The sequence below is a fragment of the Camelina sativa genome, chromosome 17, assembly GCF_000633955.1.
Source record: "Camelina sativa cultivar DH55 chromosome 17, Cs, whole genome shotgun sequence".
Classification (NCBI taxonomy): Eukaryota; Viridiplantae; Streptophyta; class Magnoliopsida; order Brassicales; family Brassicaceae; genus Camelina; species Camelina sativa.
The window spans coordinates 30319460-30335287 of NC_025701.1; the positions used below are offsets into that span (position 1 = coordinate 30319460).

Consider the following 15828-nt stretch of genomic DNA (forward strand, 5'->3'; position numbering starts at 1 on the left):
TACCACTGTTATTGTTAAATGTTTCTTAATTGATTAAATGGTGACTTTCAAATGATTTTTCGTTCGTAACAAAGCCCTTTTATTGTGATTACACATTGTACTTAGAGTTATTGCTTTTAGTGTTTGATAATACTTTGAGAGTGAACTTCGACTCTTTTAATTGTTTAATTCTGGAATTACCGGAGTGTTTGTTGCATGCGTGTAATTTTTTGATTTTGCATCTCAGGATAAGCTGTGCAAGGCAAACACATTGCCGCTAACGCAAACTACAACTAATGTGATTTCTCTTCTAGCTGAGATAAAGATTGGAACTGGGAAAAATGAAATTTGGTCTGGGATAAGAACAGCAAATATCCCAGCTGTGATGGCTGCAGCAGCTGCAGCGTCAGGGGCAAATTTAAAAACTTCTGGCGCCTTCAACCTTGAGGTACTCAGTACTAGCGTAGTTAGTGCAACAGTAAAGTGCAACCATACCGGACAAATCGCTGGCATGCTAAGGTTGGAAAACAGTGTTGGTGGATTTTCAATCAATGAAATGTTGATTTCCAATTCTGTGCGTCTCCTTCAACAATTTGTTAGTACTGCTGAGAAAGGAGGAGAGGTCGACAAGTCACAATTTCGAGAAACTTGTTCTCAAGCTACTGCACTACTTCTGTTAAATCTGGTAAGAATTTCTAACCAAATTTTGGGTGATCCGCTTTTCTTCCGTAGGTAGAAGGGACAGAACGAACCATATCTTCCAGCCAATTAGTATCTTATTACATTTTTTATTCTACTAATGTTGCAGCAAGCTGATGAGCCAAAAACAACCATCAAAGGCTTCTCTCAATTACTGCGTCTCCTTTGTTGGTGTCCAGCTTATATGTTAACTCCAGATGCTATGGAAACTGGAGTATTCATATGGACCTGGTTGGTTTCCGCTGCTCCACAACTAGGATCGCTTGTCCTTGCCGAGCTTGTTGATGCATGGATATGGACAATTGATTCAAAACGAGGACTCTTTGCATCTGATGTGCGTTATTATGGTCCAGCTGCAAAATTAAGGCCCCAACTTTGCCCTGGAGAACCAGAAAATCCACCTGAAAGTGATCCTGTTGATCAAATACTCGCTCACAGATTATGGCTTGGATTTTTGATAGATCGTTTTGAGGTTAGGCTTTATACTATTTACAATAATGCATAGTAAGTTCATGAAGGTGGTGTAGCGTATTTCTACTTTGTTATAAGTTAGACGATCCAAAGTGTTACGAGTAGCTTGGGATCTTAGTTGAATCGGTATTACTGTTTAAACATCTTAGGTGAAAATTTCAGTCCAAAAGCAGTTTTACTTTCACTTCCTGAATCTGACTACTGACGATTAAGGAAGCATCAATGCTAAAATTGATGATGGGTGATTTTTCTTACTCTGTCATGTTTCTTTAGGTTGTTCGACATAGTAATGGAGAGCAACTCTTGCTACTTGGTCGGTTGTTACAACGGAGTACGAATCTTGACTGGTGTTTTACCCGCCACCCGGCAGCAGCTGGTACCTTTTTTTCCTTGATGCTCCTTGGACTGAGGTTCTCCTCATGCCAAAGACAAGGAAATATGCAGAAAATTCGACATGAACTCCAGCTATCGGAAGATCGAATTTACAGGTGACTTTTTGTTATACCCTTGTAAAATCTGATCGAATCTCAACACGTTGGAACTGTTGATACTGGTGTTTACTATGATAGTAGATTTATCTGAGCATTATGCTACTCTTTTTAAAAATTTATAAAGATTAGACATCCAACCTGGCGTATTCCAGATATTTTAAAATACTTAACTACGATGCATGAGTTTAACGAATATTTTTCTTTTCCACTTATGCCAGGACTTCTTTAGGCTGGTTTGCTCGTCTGCCAGAGTGGTATGATGTAAACATTGCAAATTTTTGTGAGAGCGAGGCTCTTTCGGTTTCACGTTTTCTTCATTTTTTGCAAAACAAACAATCAGATTCCACTGAATCTGGTTCCAAAGCAATAGCTCGTGGCAATGGGAACTTAATTGATGTGGTATGATAACTAACATTTCTTGTAGTATGTGATACTTCATTTCACTGCAAACTACGATTTTTATTTGGATACATGTTAACAGATCGATCATTATCATCCTGTCTGGGGTGAAATGGACAACTCTGCAGTGGGAAAGGAAAAGAGGAAACAACTGCTTCTGATTCTTTGCCAGCATGAATCTGATAGGCTTGACGTTTGGGCACAACCAATTAGTCCAAAGTAACATATCCTCTTTATGGTGTTCCACTTCTCATTAGGTTTTCTTGGACCTATACTGTTGATTTCATTTCTCCAAATTACAACTTATGTACAGGGACAGTCCATTTTCACGGCTGAAAATTAGCTCTGAGAAATGGACGGAATATGCTAAAACTGCTTTTTCAGTGGATCCCCGGATTGCTATATCATTAGCCTCAAGATTTCCGGCAAATATTGCTTTGAAATCTCAAGTCATTCAGCTAGTTCAGGTACGGATTTACAGAGGTCACTGTATCAAGGACTTGAAGGTTTTGTATATATTTTGTTTTGTGGTTAGAGATAACTGTAGTCTATACTGAAAGTATGTTATTAAGTAAAGAGGAGGGTGTTTACCACAAAACCAATGAGACATACTGGCAGCCAAATAATAAATATCTTTCAATGCCACTTTTATTTGACATTTTGACTAATTTACCGAAGTTACTAATATTAGTTGAGGACAGGGTCGTACATTCTTCATATCTCTGGGTGTGAAAGATTATAAACTACTACTATATGACTGTTTGTATTGTTAGATTAAATTTCTCACTGCTACTACTTTATGTAGGCTCATTTAGTAGATCTTCGTACAATTCCTGAGGCGTTGCCATATTTTGTCACTCCTAAAACTGCTGAAGAGAACCCAGTCCTGTTGCACCAGCTGCCACACTGGGCTGCTTGTTCAATTACACAGGTGCTTGAGTTCCTCACTCCTGCTTATAAGGGACATCCACGTGTCATGGCGTATGTCCTGAGAGTTTTAGAGTTCTACCCCCCTGAGAGAGTCACTTTCTTCATGCCACAACTAGTGCAGTCTCTGCGCTATGATGAAGAGGTAAGACATACATTGAAATTCTATAACTTGCCCCCCATATGGCCATATCCTCACTTTATCTGTTAAGCAGTTTGAAGACCAAAATGCTGCTACTATATACTTCACCCCGTTTTCCTTAGATTTATCATATACATATCTTAGTACTTGAAATTGTTACTCTTTACGTGCGATTTACCTTGGTATCTCTGATTTTATTAGTGTCGAAAATGATAATATTTCTTATTTTCAAGTTCGGTGACAAGAATTTGTAGTTACTGTGGTCTTATGTAACATGATTTTTCTTTCCCGTATTTTACATATCTGTGTTGCATTTATCTGCCACACATGTTTCAGAAGAACATGCCTAGTCTTCATCTTGTTAGGCTCTCAGTTGTATGTTTTTCTGGTCACAACTTTGTTTTCAAAAGTTTTGAGAATTTGCATATATCCAGGGGCTTGATGCTGTGTGATGTGTTACTTGACTAGTTCTTTACTTTTACTCGTTTTAAGAGTTTCAAAAGGTTGGCTCATAGTTTGGACGTTTTTACTAACAGAGACTGGTTGAAGGGTATCTTCTTAGAGCTGCCCAAAAAAGTGACATATTTGCTCATATCCTCATTTGGCATTTACAGGTGAGTTTTCGTGGTGTTTGTAAAGATATCAATTTTCTTGGAAGCAAAAGACAGACCTTTAAAATTCCTAAACTCCGAGTTTTTTTTTTATATAATAATGCCAGAGTGAGTCTGTTCAGGAAATAGTGAAGGATGGTGCTTTCGATAAGGTTTGTATCATTACTGCCAACTTTAATATGGAGTCTATGCAAATGATAGATTTGGCTTCAAGATGTTTAGCAACATGCATCATATCCGAAGATATTTGAAAATTTGTTTCATGATAGATTTGGCTTCATGGTCTATAATTCTGTTTCTGGATGGGCTTGTTATTTGAAAAATCATTTGGAGATAGCAGTGATAAGATTGACTCATAAAACATGAAAAAACCAGTAGTATGCTCATCTATAGACAATGTCAGAAAATGTATTGTACAACTTTGTATTTGGCTGTAACACTTTGTGTTCATGGGGTGGTCTCTATTATATTTTAGAATGCATCATTCCAAGCAATCTTGTCTGAGGTACGACAGCATATAGTGGATGGTTTCACTCCCAAGGCCTTGGACTTGTTCAGAAGAGAGTTTGACTTCTTTGAAAAGGTCACATCTATTTCTGGGGCATTGTTTCCTCTTCCAAAGGAAAAACGAAGAGCTGGAATCAGGAGGTAGCATTCTAATATATGATTTTCTAGCCAGAGATTGTGGTACAGACGTGTCCACATGCATGATAATCTTATAATGTTTTCTGTGGTAGGGAATTGAGAAAAATCAAAATGCAGGGAGAAGAGCTTTATTTGCCAACTGCTCCTAACAAACTCGTCAGGGGTATTCAGGTAGACAGTGGAATACCCCTACAATCAGCTGCTAAAGTCCCTATCATGATAACCTTCAACGTTGTTGATCGTGATGGTGACCATAATGATGTGAAACCACAAGCTTGTATTTTCAAGGTAAGCCTTGGGCAAATATTTCATATATTATTAGCTGACATAATTAAGATCTGTTATTCTATGAGGTTCTTTTCGTATTAAAAGCCAATACATGAAAAATCAATGTGTCTGTCTTGCTTTTGCTAGTGAAATTTAATTGAACCAGTAGCCAAGGGTGTGCATATGCTGCAAACAGTTGACGTTTACTGTACTCTGATTCTCTTTTGTATTCATTAGGTTGGAGATGATTGTCGTCAAGATGTTCTTGCCCTTCAAGTGATATCTCTTCTTAGAGACATATTTCAAGCTGCTGGTCTTAATCTTTATCTTTTTCCATATGGAGTACTCCCTACTGGTGCAGAGAGGGGTATAATTGAGGTAAAACTCAATCTAAATTGTTTAATCTTAAACCATTTTCATATCTATATTCTTTCCTTTTATTACAGGTTGTGCCTAATACACGAAGCAGAAGTCAAATGGGTGAAACAACGGACGGGGGTTTGTATGAGGTTTTTCAACAAAACTATGGACCTGTTGGATCGACCACCTTTGAAACAGCACGAGAGAACTTCCTCATAAGCAGTGCCGGTTATGCTGTTGCTAGTCTTTTACTCCAGCCCAAAGATAGACACAACGGAAATCTTCTTTTTGACGAGTATGCTTTCCTATTTTTCACTTTCGAATAGAAAAATCAAAAGCTTTCTATGGACACAACTATATATGTATTATACTATTGCAGCGTGGGAAAACTTGTCCACATCGACTTTGGTTTTATTTTGGAAACTTCACCTGGTGGAAACATGCGGTTCGAGAGTGCTCATTTTAAATTGAGCCACGAAATGACTCAGTTGCTAGATCCCTCAGGTGTAATGAAAAGCAAAACATGGCACCAGTTTGTGAGGTAATTTACAAAAAAAAATTCTCCCGTTTCTACTTATAAACATTTTGGTTCTAGAAGATAATTTTGTTTATTTCTGCATATAAAGCTTGTGCGTCAAGGGATACTTAGCTGCTCGGCGGCACATGGACGGAATCATCAGCACGGTGCAAATGATGCTACACAGTGGATTGCCTTGCTTTAGCATAGGAGACCCGATTGGTAATCTTAGGAAAAGATTTCACCCAGAAATGAGCGAACGTGAAGCTGCACAGTTCATGATTCATGTATGCTCCGATGCATATAACAAGTGGAGTACTGCTGGATACGACTTGATTCAGTATTTGCAACAAGGAGTCGAGAAGTAAACGAATTTTTTTGTTACAGTAAACCAAAGTAGACTCAAAAGGAGAAGGTCTTTATTTTAATTCAATGAAGGATGCATATTCTCTTCTTTGTAAATAGCTACAACCTACAAAGTTGTCAATAACCCAAAGGTCCCAAACGGTTTTAAGCAAACACAAGCTGGCATGTCTTTGATCCTCTGGCCACACATTCTAACTCCTTCAAAATCCCATGTTTCTCTGCAGCATCTGAGTAGAATGTAACTTCCTTTAAGCAACTCGCGTTTTCTAGGATGTACTTTGCAACTTCTCTTTCTTGCTCTGTGCCGTTGTATTGCCTCCACTCGAAGATCTCAAGATGTGATGACAAACATTCGGGCACATAATCTGGTTGTTTCCATGGATCCCTCACCTCCTTGTACTGGATACAGTGTTTTCGGTACTACAGAACAAAGAAAAAATACATTGTGTTTGTGTAAAACAATACATAAAGGCAAAAACGAATTCTAATGAGGAACCACATACCAATTTGAGCTTGAGAACTTGAAGTTTCAGAGCATCCTCGAGTAGACAGGTAAGTAAGTTCCACCACTCCGCAGAACATGAACATAGCTCTAGATGGTCAAGAAATGCGAAAGAAGTTCCAGTAGGAAGATATGGAGCCTGCAATTAAAGCAAAACATTAGAGAGTAATAATTCCAATTAATAGAAAAAGTTCAGATCCTTGACAAACAACCAAAAGAGTTTTTACCTGTGAAGCGACAGAGCATAGAGAAAGATATTGTGCTGAGGCAAGTGATATTAGAAACTTGTCAGGGTTGTCACAAACAACGTTGACACTCGCCTTGACCAGCTCAGGCATGTTTTGAAACTGTAAATAGTTGCTGAAGCTGTCTCTAATGCTAAAGTACCTCAAAGAAGGCCCATTTATCACAAATCCATGAACACCTTTAGGTCTAGATTTACCAGACGTATTATCGATAGATAAAATCCTCAGCGTAGGAACATCGATCGTAAATATCATAACATTGGTAAGGGAGCTTCGTTTCACAACCAAATCTTCAAGAATTGGGCATATGCTTAGAAGTCTTTTCACAGATTCGTCCCCTGAGAACGTGACCGATAAAAGGTGGAGACGTTTGAGGCAAGGCATATGAACATCAGGTGGAACATCCACCAAACTTAGTTTCTCAAGTATAACAGTTTCAAGTTGTGAAAAGTTGTAAAAGCTTTTGGGCAACTCAAAGGAACTACAAATCATCTCAATTCTCAGCTCTCTCAAAGAACGAACAACTGCCATGTTAACCAAAGCTTTGATGTCTCTATTACCACAATTTGGCTTCATCTTAAGATGCAGGGTTTCTACGCTTGATCTTCTGTTTATAAATTGTGCAAACTTCCAGTACCTTCTACCTATGGATTCACCATCATACCTAAATGTCTTCGAAGAGATCACATCCTTCCAAAGAGATCGCCACCGTTTTGACAAGACGCTCGTGGCTATGACATCTTTACTAGGAAGCGAAGACAGTATCTTCAACAACAAATCATCTGGAAACTCACCGATTGTCCAAATCTCATTCTCCATGCTTTTTGTTTTGTTTTCTGTTATGGTTAATCTTTGTTTTATATAAAAAGAATTGTATATACTTATAAAGAAAATAAATGAGACGGTAATTGCTATTAACCAGTATAATTGTGTGAAATTGACAAGGGGACGGTTAAATCTTACACTTATCTAATAATACTGTACTATAATTTAAATAAATATTTAATTTGATTATATTCTTATCAATTTATCATATTCCACTAGAAAATCTTTGAAATTTCTATTTTGAATCTAAGTTAATAGAAGATATTAAAAGTAAATTATACAAAGACAATCTGTGGGTTATTTTATGATTTTATATATTTAAAATTAAGATTTCTGAAAAAAGCAGAGCATTCATTTTTCTTCTTTATTTAATTTTATTATTCTTGCAAAAATAAGTAACTATATTTTCTTATTGCTTTTCTTATATATCAAAATAGATTAACTGTATTATTATTATTTTTTCGCTAAATGACTTAAGGATCACAATCTTCAACAACAATTCATCTGGAAGCTCACTGATTGTCCAAATTATCTCATTCTCCATGCTTTTTGTTTTCTGTTATGGTAAATCTTCGTTTCATAGAAAGAGATTAAATTATGATTGACAAAAAAAAAAGAATAAATTATGATTAAAAGGGTTGACTATCTTTAAAATATAATATTTAGTTTGATTATGTTCCTTATCATATGCCATTAGAAAAGTCTTAGAAATTCTTTTTTTCTATCTAAGTTTATTAATAAAAGGAAATCAAAGTTGGTTTTATAAAACATGGTTTATACTATCTTTTATTGTTTCTTCTATAAATAGTGTCAAAAAGGTGACAATGAATATTGTGACCTATGATTTTGTGGCCAACCAACTTTAAGTGTTTCTTCTATATTATATTATCATGTATGGTCTTTGATTTACAATAAATGTACAGTATATATATTCATTGGAAGCAGAGATAATACATGAACGAGTTGCGTAGTACGTCCCTGTTCAGAATATAAGCATATGTAACTTTACAAGTTACGTAGCACTAGCTAGCAGTCTAGCACATTTGAAATATAAAAAGTATCTCTACTCTCATTATAAATATTTTTATTCTTCCGATCAGAATTGACATAAGTTAGATAAAACAATTGAATTCAATTACAATCCAAGCGTAGACAGTAAATTAAAATATGAACACAAGATAGAGAGTTTTGACCCCGAAAAAAAAAAAGATTGTCTAGAGAAATATATAACTAAGTTGAAAGATATGAAGTTGTAATAACCTAAGCGTTTACTCAAACACAAGCTGGCATGTCTTTGAACCTCTGGCTACACATTCTAACTCCTTCAACCCATGTTTCTTTGCAAATTCTGAGTAAAATGTCGCCTTCTTTAAACAACTTGCGTTCGCTAGGATGTATATTGCAGCTTCTCTCTCTTGCTTTGTGCCGTTGTATTGCCTCCAGTCAAAGATCTCAAGGTGTGATGATAAACATTCAGGAACAGAATCTGGTAGGTTCCACGAATCCATCGTGTCGTCATTGTACTGAACACAATGTTTCTGATACAATTTGAGGTTGAGAACTCGAAGTCTCGGAGAATCACTGAGTATACGGATAAGTAGATTCCACCACTCTCCAGAGCATGTACAAAGCTCTAGATGGGCAAGAAACAAGAAAGAAGTAGCAGTAGGGAGATATGGAGTATGCGAAGTCACACAACACAAAGAAAGATACTGTGTTGAGGTAAGAGATCTGAGAAACTTGTCAGGTTGGTCACAAATAACGTTGACCCTCGCTTTCACCAGCTTGGGCATATTTTCAAACCGTAAATAGTTGCTGGCACTGTCCTTAATCCTAAAGGACTTCAAAGAAGGAGTATTTATCACGAACCCATGAACATTGGTAAGGTGAGATTTTACAGACGAACTATCTATAGATAAACTCCTCAGCGTAGGCACATTGATGGTAAATATCATCACACTAGTATAGGAGCTTCGTCTCACTACCAAATCTTCAAGGTTTGGGCATATGCTTAGAAGTGCTTTGACAGATTGGTCACTTGAGAAGTTAACCGATAAAAGGTGGAGACGTTTGAGGCAGGTCAAACGAACATTAAGTGGAACATCCACGAGACCTAGTTTCTCTAGTATAAGGGTTTCAAGTTTTGAAGATACATATAAGCTTTTAGGCAACTCGAAGGTATTGTAAACCATCTCGATTCTCAGCTCTCTCAAAGAGCGCTTAACTGCGATGTCAATTACAGCCTTGACGTCTGGTTTCAGGTAATTTCGGTTAAGCCTGAGGTGCAGGCTCTCTATACTTGATCTTGTGTGCAGAAAAATCGTAAACCCGAGAATAGCTCCAATGAAGGTTTCAGCATCATACCTCCATGACTTCGTCTCCTTCCATAGAGATCCCCACCGTTTTGATAAGACACCTGTGGCTATGGCATGTTTACTAGGAAGCAAAGACAATATCTTCAACAGCAATTCATCTGGAAGCTCACTGATTGTATTTGTATCCCTCCTACGAATCTTATTCTGCATGCTTTGACAGTGACTTTTGTTGCCAATTTCCATCGGTGAAAATTTGACTAAACATTGTTATTTATACTAAAAAATTTAGATCAATCCCATTAAGAATATGTATTTGCTGCCAATTAATTTTTTTAGTTTGTTTTGGATTCTCGATGTGAATCCCATTGAGAATATGTTTTTCTCAATCGTCTTTTAACATTATCTTATATAATATGAAAACAAATTTCAAACTTTTCTTTATGTTGCAAATATTTGGCATTCTCTTTTTTTTTTAATAACAAATGTCATCCGTTATTTCCATTTTGTTTATTTTAGTTTTTATTTTAAAATATGTAAATTTTAATTCTAAATAATCATATTTTTCTCAATACTTTTTCTCAAAAAATATCATACTATTTATAATAAAATTTCAGATTCTATATGACTTACTATCACATAATTGATACATCTACTTCACAAGTTATTTCTTACATTTTATTTAATCTGTCTTTCATCATTTAAAGTGAAAAAACTTAGTATATTTTATAATAATAGTTTATCATAATGAAAACCATATTTTGGATGAGAAATAAAATCGTTTAAATACATGATTATGATTCTTATTATGATTTTATGTCTTTTTTATAAACATAAAAATTGGAATAAGAGAAAAATTAGTATTTTTAAATGATAATTAGGGGTGTCAAAATGGGTTAACCAACTTGCATTGCTCAAATTAAACCCAAGAGCTACTCTCTCAAATTAAGAGATCACTGTAATACTTAGGGGTCGAATTCCACAAGGACTCAAGACTACACAATAATTATAGAGTTTTATAATTATGCTAAACAAATAGATTTAAATAAAGAAAAGCAATGCAAAATATTAAATAAAAACTGTTGTAAATTCAATGGATCAAAAAGCTAGGCCTAGGGAATTTCTCAGGAAATTATGAAATATTAAATCAATCAATTAATTAGGATTCAAGCAATTAAGAATATATCTAGAACTCTAAACACTTTTGTAAATTAAATCAGTTCTCACTGCAAATAATATCTAAATTTAAAACAAGAAAATCCAAATCTCTTTGCAAAATTCTAGGTAATAAATCAGCTTTAAAAACAAGTTTAGATTGTTCACAAAATTATTAAATCAAATCTCTTTGCAAGAAATAATTTTGCTCATCAAAAGGTTTTATCAGGAAAACAATTATATTCTCATATCAATTTATTTTCCTAGGATATTAATTCTAGATGGCCAATCAAGGATTAATATGAAGAACAACCTAAGATGAAGATCTAGATAGATAAAGAATCCTAAATAAACGGATCTAATAATTCATAAAATCCCTGTGAAAAACCCTAAACCTAACAAGCAAACTACTCAGACATAATCATTGAAGAACAAAACATCTTTCTGAATAATAAGCAATTGAGATTATAAAGAGTAAGAAGGAGTTTAGAAATTCTTCTCTACAAAGCAGATCTCTCTCCAATAGCTCTTAAAAATCTCTCAGGGTTGCAGGAAAAAATAAAACTTGATAGAATAAAACTTAAGGGTTTGCAAAAACCTAAAAACTATATATATATATGTCCTAAAACACGTCAGGGACTTATGTTGCAATTTTGGAAGACTTTGAGGCAGAATTGTAAAACTTCCAATTTTGTGATTCTTCATCGGCTGAAGAGAGTGTCGATCGATGCTCCCAATCTTGGTGTCGATCGATGCTCTTGTGTTGATCCGAGATTTATGCTCCAAACTGATCCAAATTGCTCCATTTTGCTCCTTTCATGCTAAAAACCTGTAAAGACTCAAAAACAATTTAGAAACAAATGAAAAGACACTAAAAGACTCTTTATATCATGGTTAAAAACCACAAAAACCATAATATATCAACTCCCTAGACTTAGCCTTTGCTTGCCCTCAATCAAAATATAAGCTTAGACATGTGATAGAGCTTTGAAAATAGGGAACTCACTCAACTGCATGATGATTCTTATTTACACTCTTCATTTACCTGACTCAAGAACTCATAAAACAAAACAGTAATTGAATGTTTTTTTTTGGTAAAGATGTTAAGAGAATATAAATCTATTTTGTAAGAGACAGTTTGTTGAGCATGTTAATTAGATTAAAATTAAAAACAAAAATAAGAGACAGTAAAGCTATTTTTGTAAAAACGAAAGGTTTGTTTGTCCATTGGGCTTTTCGGCTCAGAAATAAAACTCTGGGTAACTTCGGTAATTCACACTTACGCAGATCATGTACCTCGAATTTTCCACCGTTGATTACGATAAAAATCTAACGGTGAGTAATAGCGATCCGCGTACATTTTTCTGATTGGTTAAGACGAATCTAAAAACAGTATATAAACTCCGGTGAAGAGTCTCCTAAAACCAACAACGCAATTCAACTCGTACAACTTTTTTTCCCTCTTCATCTTTTGTTTTTTTGTTAGTATAACTCGAATACAATAGCAATGGCGGGTCGTGGTAAAACCCTCGGATCTGGATCTGTGAAGAAGGCGACGACAAGAAGCAGCAAAGCCGGTCTTCAATTCCCTGTTGGTCGTATCGCTCGTTTCTTGAAGAAAGGCAAATACGCCGAACGTGTTGGTGCCGGTGCTCCCGTCTACTTAGCCGCCGTCCTCGAATACCTCGCCGCCGAGGTAATGTATCATCTCTATATATAGCCTTGCCTAAAATTTCCTGATTTTGTCTTCTGTAAACCCTAATTTTGATTTTATTGTGAAATTAGGTATTGGAATTGGCTGGGAACGCAGCGAGAGATAACAAGAAGACTAGGATTGTGCCAAGGCATATTCAATTGGCGGTGAGGAACGATGAGGAATTGAGCAAGTTGCTCGGAGATGTGACGATTGCTAATGGAGGTGTGATGCCCAACATTCACAATCTCCTTCTTCCCAAGAAGACTGGTGCTTCCTCCAAGCCTTCTGCTGAAGACGACTAAAAATCAATCAACCCAGATCTGGCTCTCTCTGTTCTTAAATTTTTAGTTTTTGTTTGGGGTTTTTTTTTATTACGTAATTTTAGATTAGAGATCTATGGTGAAGAAATCTATCTTTTGTGTCTTTTTTTTTTTTTATCAATTTGAATGTTCATATATGCTTTCAAGTTCTTTCTTATGGAATAAAAAAAAAAAAAAATTCAAATTTCTTTTAGAGTTTCGAGTAAGAAGTTTGTAAATTTTAATCTTTTTAAAAAATTTTGATTGGTTGACATAAAAAGAGAGGATTGTTGAGTTTTAAAAAATTGTTAGTGAGTGACATCACGAGAGGTGTATAATTGAGCAACTATGACAATATTATAGTAAAAGAGATCTGAAGGATTGATAATGATTGGTGGACCAATGGTGTACGACTTCCATGAAAATGAGAGAGAGAGAGATGAAACAAAATTATATAATAGAAACCGATTGAAGGGAGAGTATCCCATCCCTACCAGCACCACCACCATATCTCTTTCTTTCTTTCTTTCGTTTTTCCACACATTGTCTCCTTCTTTACCTTTATCAGATTTGACCATCAGAATCATATAGCAGCCAGCCGCCAGGGATATTTAGGAGAAATGGTGTCTCCGGAGAACATGAACTGGCTTAGTGATTACCCTTTGATTGATAGTGCTTTCTCTGATCAGAATCCTACTTTCCCTTGGCAGATCGATGGTTCTTCTAGTGTCAGGTATCTTGTTTTGGTTCAAGGGTTTTGTGTTTCTTTCAACCATCTATTGGTTTTTTTTTTTTTTCAGAGCTTTGGACTTTTTTTTTGGTGGTTTTAGGGGTTGGTAGTAGTGTCTGGAGAAGTTGTTGCTATATGGATGTGTGATCCTGTTTTATTCCACTCAGATTGTGTTTTTAATGGTCTTGTTGTGGTAGATTTTGGACCTCCTTCATTAATTTAAGCTTTTTGTCTCTGGTTTGCTTCCATTCCTCTGTTTCCTAAAAGAAGTAGACGAATCTAGATCTCTGCTTCTACTCTAGATTTTGTACAACTTGTGATAGGAAGGTTCTGTTAGTTGTATGTAAAGAAGTTCTTTAAGGGAGTTTGATCTTGTTGCTCACTTGGACAGTATTTTTAATGGTCTCGTTGTGTTGTGAAATGTGATAGATATTGGAGTATGTATCTGTTTTGATCTCTCTGCTTCTACTCTAGATTTTTAAATTGGCTGTAATTGACCCTTCTTCGTCTTATGTTGATGTCATCTGATTACAGTGTTGAAGTTGATGGCTTCCTTTGTGATTCAGATGTGGATAAAGAACCTGGCTCAAGGAAGAGGTATCAAGTTGCTATTGGTCAAACCTGCTTTAACGCGCTATTAGTTTTTGTTAAATTTGTTATTCTAATTGCTTCAGGATCAAAACTGAATCTTGCACTGCTGGTTCTAGCTCGAAAGCTTGTAGGGAGAAACAAAGACGTGATAGGCTAAATGACAAGTATTTTCTTGTTGTCTCTTCCTTCCCTTCTATCTTTAATCTTTTGAGTTCTTAATCTTTTGGTATGGTGTTTTATCATTAGATTTACGGAACTGAGTTCCATATTGGAACCTGGGAGAACTCCAAAGACAGACAAGGTTGCTATTATCAATGATGCGATTCGTATGGTGAATCACGCAAGAGACGAAGCACAGAAACTGAAGGACTTGAATTCAAGCCTCCAGGACAAAATCAAGGAGTTGAAGGTAAAAGAAACTAAAAACTCAACACTGTAGCCTTTGCAAGATCCTTAGACTGTCCATTGAACCTATTATGTGCCAATATGTAGAATGAGAAAAGCGAGCTGCGTGATGAGAAACATAAGCTGAAGATCGAGAAGGAGAGAATCGAGCAGCAACTGAAAGAGATTAAGACACAGCATCAGCCTCAATCTTGTTTCTTACCAAATCCGCCAACACTCTCTCAAGCTCAAGCTCCTGGAAGCAAGCTTGTCCCTTTCACAACTTACCCCGGTTTTGCAATGTGGCAATTTATGCCTCCTGCTGCTGTTGATACTTCACAGGACCATGTTCTTCGTCCTCCGGTTGCTTAAAAGCTTCCTCTCTCTATTATTGACTGTTCAGGTTTCTTCTTACGCGCTTTTTATTGATGTACTGATGATTCTCACATTCTGTGATTGGAGACTTATAATTCTATGCAACTCAAAACTGTGATTATCATGTAAAATGGAAAATAAGCATGCACTAAAAGTCTTTGGTTTTTGAATAAATTCTCATTGTACAAAAGGTTGAAAATCATGGTTTTCAAGATTGTGGATTCTGATTTTGGATGCTGAGGAATAAGTAGGAAGAATCTGGGAATTGATTGGTTGATCTTGAGTGTATATAGCTGATCTGAAACTTGAGATGAATTTGTATAGTCTCCACTCTCTTACAAGATTTAAGTTGAGCATATAAAGCAAAGTTTGTAACTTTTCAATCTCATAAACTCAGAAAGGATTTGCCTTTTTGCTTCTTTTGTGAAAATGTAAACTCACAATCCCACAAAAGAAACACAACAAGAGAAAGATCAAAAGTTTCAATATTCATTGAGACCTTCTCTTGTTCATCACTTTCTTCAGGAGACTCTCACGACCAGGAAAAGGACTTTGAATCTTTGGCTCAAGTTTCTTCTCTACATCTCCTAGTCTCCCCAAAATACCCTTCTTGTCACTCCTATCCACAGTTTTGCCATCATCTCTTCCAAGACTCTGTCTCATCCTCTCTCTCCTCTGTCTTCTCCTCCATCCATTCTCATCTTCCTCTTCTTCCTTCTTCTCAACCTCTCTTCTTCTTACCATCTCTCTTCTCTCTTCTTCCTCTTCGTTCATGTTCCTTAGCCTAGGAATCCGACCACCTTTGCTTGTCCCCAAAAGCTCGAAATTGATCTTGCTCCA

At 36.0% G+C, this 15828-nt stretch overlaps 4 protein-coding genes and 2 pseudogenes across 4 annotated transcripts in view; 3 read left to right on the forward strand and 3 right to left on the reverse strand.

The window, feature by feature from the left end:
- Positions 1-5941, forward strand: part of LOC104758398 (phosphatidylinositol 4-kinase alpha 1-like) — an 11242-nt gene extending 5301 nt beyond the window's left edge. The window contains exons 13-27 of the mRNA XM_010481258.2: positions 436-664; positions 788-1150; positions 1423-1637; positions 1859-2039; positions 2122-2258; positions 2353-2506; positions 2845-3111; positions 3645-3722; positions 3827-3871; positions 4195-4367; positions 4457-4652; positions 4869-5009; positions 5078-5286; positions 5371-5532; positions 5618-5941. Of these exons, the coding sequence (XP_010479560.1) occupies positions 436-664; positions 788-1150; positions 1423-1637; positions 1859-2039; positions 2122-2258; positions 2353-2506; positions 2845-3111; positions 3645-3722; positions 3827-3871; positions 4195-4367; positions 4457-4652; positions 4869-5009; positions 5078-5286; positions 5371-5532; positions 5618-5876 (2809 nt within the window). The 3' untranslated portion in view covers positions 5877-5941. The remainder of the gene's footprint in view (positions 1-435; positions 665-787; positions 1151-1422; positions 1638-1858; positions 2040-2121; positions 2259-2352; positions 2507-2844; positions 3112-3644; positions 3723-3826; positions 3872-4194; positions 4368-4456; positions 4653-4868; positions 5010-5077; positions 5287-5370; positions 5533-5617) is intronic.
- On the reverse strand, positions 5981-7990 carry LOC104759938 (annotated as a pseudogene).
- Positions 8719-10004, reverse strand: LOC104759939 (annotated as a pseudogene).
- On the forward strand, positions 12333-13079 carry LOC104758399 (probable histone H2A.1). The gene is made up of 2 exons (XM_010481259.2): positions 12333-12609; positions 12699-13079. Exons 1-2 carry the CDS (start codon positions 12421-12423, stop codon positions 12909-12911), a joined length of 402 nt encoding a protein of 133 aa, XP_010479561.1. The 5' UTR covers positions 12333-12420; the 3' UTR covers positions 12912-13079.
- LOC104758400 (transcription factor bHLH115) lies at positions 13376-15162 on the forward strand. The gene is made up of 5 exons (XM_010481260.2): positions 13376-13641; positions 14173-14235; positions 14313-14393; positions 14476-14638; positions 14722-15162. Exons 1-5 carry the CDS (start codon positions 13529-13531, stop codon positions 14983-14985), a joined length of 684 nt encoding a protein of 227 aa, XP_010479562.1. The 5' UTR covers positions 13376-13528; the 3' UTR covers positions 14986-15162.
- LOC104758401 overlaps positions 15294-15828 on the reverse strand; it is a 1712-nt gene continuing 1177 nt past the window's right edge. Inside the window, exon 2 of the mRNA XM_010481261.2 lies at positions 15294-15785. Within this exon, the coding sequence (XP_010479563.1) occupies positions 15478-15785 (308 nt within the window). The 3' untranslated portion in view covers positions 15294-15477. The remainder of the gene's footprint in view (positions 15786-15828) is intronic.

Excerpts from the sequence above, each read along its gene's own strand:
- LOC104758399 (XM_010481259.2), top strand. The coding sequence starts at position 12,421 with ATGGCGGGTCGTGGTAAAACCCTCGGATCTGGATCTGTGAAGAAGGCG. Across the intron at positions 12,610-12,698 it reads TCGAATACCTCGCCGCCGAG|GTATTGGAATTGGCTGGGAA; the intron begins GTAATGTATCAT and ends TTGTGAAATTAG.
- LOC104758400 (XM_010481260.2), top strand. The coding sequence starts at position 13,529 with ATGGTGTCTCCGGAGAACATGAACTGGCTTAGTGATTACCCTTTGATT. Across the intron at positions 14,236-14,312 it reads GAACCTGGCTCAAGGAAGAG|GATCAAAACTGAATCTTGCA; the intron begins GTATCAAGTTGC and ends TAATTGCTTCAG. Across the intron at positions 14,639-14,721 it reads ACAAAATCAAGGAGTTGAAG|AATGAGAAAAGCGAGCTGCG; the intron begins GTAAAAGAAACT and ends GCCAATATGTAG.